At 43.9% G+C, this 6,687-nt stretch overlaps 1 protein-coding gene across 3 annotated transcripts in view; it reads right to left on the bottom strand.

Annotated features, from left to right (window-relative positions):
* Nucleotides 1-1,686: 1,686 nt before the first annotated feature.
* Nucleotides 1,687-6,687, bottom strand: part of LOC122554654 (BMP/retinoic acid-inducible neural-specific protein 3-like) — a 177,075-nt gene continuing 172,074 nt past the window's right edge. For all 3 annotated transcript variants that reach the window (XM_043700019.1, XM_043700020.1, XM_043700021.1), the window contains one exon: nucleotides 1,687-5,320. In XM_043700019.1, the coding sequence (XP_043555954.1) occupies nucleotides 4,207-5,320 (1,114 nt within the window). In that variant the 3' untranslated portion in view covers nucleotides 1,687-4,206. The remainder of the gene's footprint in view (nucleotides 5,321-6,687) is intronic.

Genomic DNA, 6,687 nt, shown 5'->3' with positions numbered 1-6,687 from the left:
TATTGGCTTTCAGAAGTGTCCGTTTCATTGGATGCTGAAATTGCATCATGGCAAATGTATGTGCTTTCAGCATTTGTACTGAGAGTCTGAGTTTGCTCTTCCAGATGCATTTTACAACCAATTTGGAAGATATGCTTTGGACTTTATTCACCCTGGTCTGATCTTCCACACCATTGGTCTTCACTGTAAGCAGGAAAGACATGCAGCTATAACATTGATCTCTGTCAAGGAATAACAGGAGCAGCCACACTACCACCAGCAGTAACATCAACAACAACTGTCTCCTCTGTAATTACAAATATTGCACAGGACAGAGGGCATTAACACATGGCTACAATCAGAAGTAGCTGATAGACCCAGTGCAATATATGAAACCAGAGGAAGATTTTTCTCAATTCCTACTCCAATTTCCTACATTCAACATTAAACCATTAAGAGGCACGGTTTGGAGTAGATCCTTGTTGATATCTGAAAATGTCATGGTATAAAATAGGGCATGTGGGGCACACAATCCTAATCACTGATAATGTCACCATTGTCCTGAATTTCTTCACTTCCAAATCCTTGCAGGGATCTGCTGGTATCATCTGCAGAATTCCACCATCCGTTGACCCCAGGTTCCTCTTCCAGGTCACTGATGTGCTGCCATCATTTCCACCTCATTATTGATGATGTCAGTCAGACACACATTGCTTTTGCATTTGTTTCAGTGATTGCATTCCTATGGATACAGGCAGCCACTGACTATAGACATGTGACAATTAAGATCTAACTCCCTCCCCCCACCCGAATCAGCCTGGGGTAATTACCAGTTAAAAAAAGATTCGACTAACGGTCAGCTTCTATGTGGTCACTGGAAGGTTTTCACTCCACACCTGTGCAACATTTCCTGTAAACTGTCAAGATTTAATCATACTGTTTCAGGCCTTTGTCACACCAGACAGAATAAACAATAACAAAAAAAAATCCCTGTAAAGCGTGCAGGGATGATGGTTTGAATGATCTCCTTGTGTTTAGTTTGTTGTCTCTATTTACATCATATATTGGACAGTATAAAGATTGCCAATATTGTACCCTAATAGAACAGAATATCTAATACAATGTGATATCTTGTGTGTAACTTGCAAGAAGAAGTTTGGAGGGATGTTTTTGGAGGGTTAGCACGGTTGTCGCACAGCGCCACAGACCTGGGTTCAATTCTGGCCTTGGGCAACTGTCTGTGTGGAGTTTGCACATTCTCCCAGTGTTGGTGTGGGTTTCCTCCAGGTGCTCCGATTTCCTCCCACAATCCAAAGATGTGCAGGTTAGGTGAATTGGCCGTGCTAAATTGTTCATAGAGTGCAGGGATGTGTAGGTTAGGTGCATTAGTAAGGGGTGGATGGAGAGTGATAGGGTAGGGGAATGGGTCTGGGTGAGTTACTCTTTGGTAGATCTTGAATCCCTGCAGTGTGGACTTGTTTGGCCAGAAGGCCTGTTTCCAAACTGTAGGGATTCTATGATTCTATGGTTCTAAGATATGGACCAGAAGCAGGCAGGTAAGACTAGTTTAGTTTGGGATTATGATTGGCATGGACTGAAGGGTCTGTTTCTGTGCCGGATGACTCGATGGCTATAGGAAACCCTTCCTCTGAAGGAGCCATTAATAAGCTCATTGGATTACACAAGGAGACACAAACACACATGACACAGGGTTCCAAATATGGACTTTTCATCCAGATTTAATAATCAAAAATTAAACGCCCAAACCCTAATACCAGCAATAAAACAAATACAGATGAGTTTCTGTACACTGTCATTAATTTACAATGGAGCCAGAATCTGTCATTAGAAATATACAAAATGGCAGCGCACCGCACCTTTAAACAGCAAACTGCACCATTAAACAGCCACTTGACAATCGAGAACATTTCTCTCCTTAAACAAAGATACAAATAATTCTCCCCCTTGAGTGAAAGCAGCTCTCCTTTTGACCATATTTCCATATTCGAAGTTCTACAAATCCTTGAAAAGACCTTGCTTTCAAAGGAGTGTTTTGGAGATTTAGGGCCCTGACATCGGAGAGAGCGCACATTGTAAAATGTAGTGACATAGTGTGACAGCATTGTACATCAAAATTGTCTAATTAACACAGAACTGTAGAGCAATAGGCCATTTGCTATTCATTACCACATGCATAATACTGATCTCTATCAGAGTAGGTGCCATTTCATTGAGATTGAAATAAAGTTTAGCTGAGGTTAAAGGGGCACTGTTTATTTTGTTTAAGAGGCAACAGAGGAAATCTTAAAGTCAAATGGGTGAATTCGTGTAGTGCGATTCATGTTTGCAAAGGCTGTGTTTGTTTATCAATTTAGACATTACCCCTTTAAAATAGCCATTATTAGACTGATTTTGCCAAGTAATCTGTCATTGAACATTTTCAGCTGTTCTGGCTGAATCAGGTCTCCGCTAAACTTTGCTGCACCATTGCACCATCTTTCTTCTCATGAAGAGCTGAACTTATCTTTTCTGTCCTGCTGTTCAACAAAATCTCTATGGCATCAAGCTGCTACTGCTTTTCCACTCTGTCATCACTCTCTACACAAGTTCAGGAGCCTGGGAACATCCTTGATTTGCAGATGGATTTGACTGACTGAAATGGACTATCCCCAATGCCACACGACAATAGCTACAGCAAATTTTTTTTAAAATCCACTTGGTCTTTCAACAACGAATAAAGTTTTCTCTTTGGATCAGGGAAAACACAACATAGCTACAACAAAATATAAAGAATTTGTCTGATGTCTCATTTTAATTCAGATGTATTTTACCAGTTTCTCCAGAGTGCTGTCGCATTTAGTATTAATTCGAGAGGGTTTTGAGTGTGTACCCATTCCATTTATTAAAAAGCAGAAACCCTTATCTCCAAGACCATCCATTTGAACATCAGATCATACATCCCAGCTTCCCCTATTGCTTTCAATCTGGCCTTCACAAGAAATAAGAAGATAAAAAAGCATCTAAAGGTCTTTTTACCCTGCTGAAATTTGCCTGCCCTGAACTCTTTACTGTCTGAGTAAGATCATTTTAGGATAGTTGAGAAAAGAATTATGAACAGATAAGGATATTTTTTAATGCAGTAAGTTATGATGATCTGAAATACATTTTCTTTGAGGGAACTGTCGTTGAAAAGGGAAATTCTGAAGGGCTATGCGGAAAAAAGTAGAGATCTGGAGCTAATTGGATAATTCTTCCTAAAATCCAGCACAGATGAGATGAGCAGAATGGTCTCAATGCGAGATGGAGGATTCTATGGGATCTTCATACTGTTAATGCTGTACTGGTTTAAACTGTGGCTATCTGCAATTCAATATCCGTAAGACTCGACTGATGCATTTAACCAGGTATTATACTGGCCACACTTTGTTTCTTAATCGGTATTTATAGCCTTAGTCTTGGAGTAGCAAGATTGAGAATGTTTAGTATGTAGTGTTTCCCCAACATGATCTACGATTGCCTGTGCATGGCCTGAATCAGACCACATGCCTCCCTGTTCAAATGAAAATCACAAGACTTTGTGTTAGAGCATTTTGGATCATGACTGGTCTGATCTAGAAATAGGAAACTTGACTGAGCAACCACAGCACGCCGGACTTGCATATACAGTAAAAACAATGCCATCGAAAAATATTAGTCCCTCAACACCAAATATTAAAATAATTGTACAGCGGAAACAAAGAAAGTAACAGCTCACACCATTTTTGTTTCTGTGCTGGTGTTTGCTACAGGGACATGGGTCAGGAAGGTTAATACAGACTGGGTGTCATTTTTTAAGCACTTCATTGTTTCAAACAGAAAACAGATGAAACGCCTTACTCCCCAGCCCAGGCAAGGTTCAATAAATGTTCATTGTTTCCAATCAGGAAGGAGCATGATGTCATATTCCACTTGTGTCACCAGAGTCCTGGGTAGAACATATTGTATGAATATTCAGGTGTAAGGTTGAAGACGCTGGTAGCCATAGGGGGCAAAAAAGAATGACCTCCGCTCGTCTGTTGGCTCCTGTGATAGGACACTTCCCCAGTTCAGAATAAAGACCGTTGAAAGGGGCGGGGGAGGAATCCAGTGTTAAACCAAACCAATTATGCACAAAAGAACACCGAAACAAAAAATAGAGAATGGATCCCCATATCGACACCTGCGTTGTGCTGGAACCAGTGAGGAGGGTTAACTGCATAACTTGGTGGTCTCGTTTTCGATCGAGTTGATGAGTTTGGCGTTGAAGGCCTGAAGGGAGGCTTGGATCCGGACCACCTCACTAGTGGACAGCTTCAGGCGATGGCGGAGCAAGCAGGTGAAGAGATCCAGACGCTGGTGGCCATAGGGGGAGAGCCTGTTGACACGATCCCGGATTTCCAGCAGTTGCAGCAGGGCAGAATCCTGCGAGCCCTGGGTGTATGGGTAGTCCAGCTGCAGAATAAGATCCCGAATGGCGTCTGGGTCAAAGTGCATGCTGTAGCCGAAGACCTGGGCGTGGCTGATCTTCATGTAGCCCAGATTCCTGGAAGGGTCGATGAATTCCAGTGGCTCGTAGTACACGCTATCGTTGCCGCTCGACTTAATGCGGCTCCTCAGGTAGATGTGGACCGTTTCGAAAAACGTCTTCCACTTGTTGCCCAGCATCAGGGTCCAGTTGTAACACTGCAGAGGCACATCCACTTTAGTCCTCTCCCAGTCAGGGTAGCTGTCCTCGTTTACCGGCATGAACCAGCTCTCAGAGTGACTGCCTCCGAAAGGGTTCACGTAGATAGCCAGCACAGGCTCCAACGTACTGTTTTTAGTCAAACAGATCTGTATGGTCATGCCCAAGATCATATGGACAAAGTTGGTCTTGTACTTGTTGCTCTTCAGGGTGAGCAACATGCGCTTCCTCCACGAGGGGTCGAACCAGCTGTTGAGGCGCACGTCGTTGCTGATGAAGATAGCGGGAACGATGATCTTGCTGTCCCGTTTCTGCAGCAGGTACCGAATCTCCATGTCCCGCAGGTCCTGCTCGGTCTCAAAGCCGATGTACTGCTCGGTGGGGTCAGCCACCTCTGGCCGGCACACCCCCTGGCCCAGCATGTAGCCCACGTTGCAAGCCCCGCAGCGGGTCCGGTTGTCGGTCGCGCACATGACACACGAGGTGCCCTCGCCTACCAAGCAAGGGATGGGCTTCTGGCAACTCAGCTGGTCATAAGGGCAAGTGCAGCTTCGGGTGTCCTCTGAAAATACACCAGCCAGTCCATTGTCCGTGCAGTACAGGAACGACTGGATGCGGTTGAGCCAATAGGTCATCGGCCTTTAGAAATAAACACAAAAACCACAATAATCATCTCATTAAAGGTGTAAATGGAGACATCCCTCGCTGCCCCCCCCCAACACAACACACCCACCAAAAAATCTTACAGATCTTCAACATAATCGTTTTACAATGTACAGCACCTTCACTGCAGTTAGCCAGCCTAATGTACATCCCTGGAACCTTATCAGGCAAGACTTGACACTGAACCACATAAACAGATGTTAAGGCACAGCACCAAAGGCTTGGTCAAATATTTAGGTTTTAAGGCTTGTCTTAAAAGGGACGGAGAAATGAGGTTATCCTTGAACTCAGAAACAGAAATGATTGGCCTGAGTTCTAAATCGCTATCCGGAAATCCTTTCCTGTAAATGGTGATGCAAAAGGAGAATGCAGCCAGGATCTAGGGACGAAGCTGCTTGAGGACAAAGGAACCAACAATGGAAGATCTCCAATCAGAGAGATACACGAGGTGCAAGAAATACCCAAGAGTTTTCAGCTGTGTGAGATACCCAGATTGAAAGCATTGAGACCATGGAGGGGACGAAAGAAGAGGATGTAAATTTTAGCCAATCCATAGCTGTATTATCCTGATATGGAAGTGTCTAGATTCTGTCACTGGTCTGATTAGAACTCAGTAAGGAAAGACTGTGAAAGTTATCCTTGAATTGAGAAAGAGAAAAGATCGGCCTGAGTTCTTAATCTCTATCCAGAACTCACTTCCTGTAAATGGTGATGCAAAAGGAGAACGGAGCCAGGATTAGCTGATTCCCTAATACACCATCTGATTATAGTACATTGAATACATAGTGCTACAAATGAACAATGGGACACCTAAAAAGTGATTGATGCTGGGGTTAATTAAAAATGTCAAACCTGGATATTTTTTCTTGGATGTATATTGAATGAAGGTGCAAATTAACCAATTAATAGAACAGCAGTGGTTGAAACATCTACTCCTATTCTGATGGACACTTGGATGTGGTGGCTGGAGCTGTCCTTTTACCTGGGAACCAAGCAGTGCAGGGAGTCAATGCAACTGGAGAGGCCAGAGCTGGGAGCTGGAAGGTACCAGTAGGGGACATAAAGCAGGAAGTGCTGAAGGAGAGAGAAGTGGAGTATCTGCAGAAAGTTGATGAGACGTGGGGGAATCAAAATGGGGGACAGAATTCATGCTCCATCTCCTCCCCATTTGTTGTGGCGATGCTAATTTCCACAACATTGATTACACACACACACACGCACCCCTGAACGTGCATACACACTCTCACACACACACACACCCGCACGTGCACACACACTCTCATACACACACACGCAGCGAGGGAGGGACACACACACACACAGCGAGGGAGGGACACACACAC

Source organism: Chiloscyllium plagiosum, chromosome 11 (genome assembly GCF_004010195.1).
Source record: "Chiloscyllium plagiosum isolate BGI_BamShark_2017 chromosome 11, ASM401019v2, whole genome shotgun sequence".
NCBI lineage: Eukaryota > Metazoa > Chordata > Chondrichthyes > Orectolobiformes > Hemiscylliidae > Chiloscyllium > Chiloscyllium plagiosum.
The sequence above is the reverse complement of the archived record's forward strand: the minus strand, read 5'-3'. Positions and strand labels throughout refer to the sequence as shown.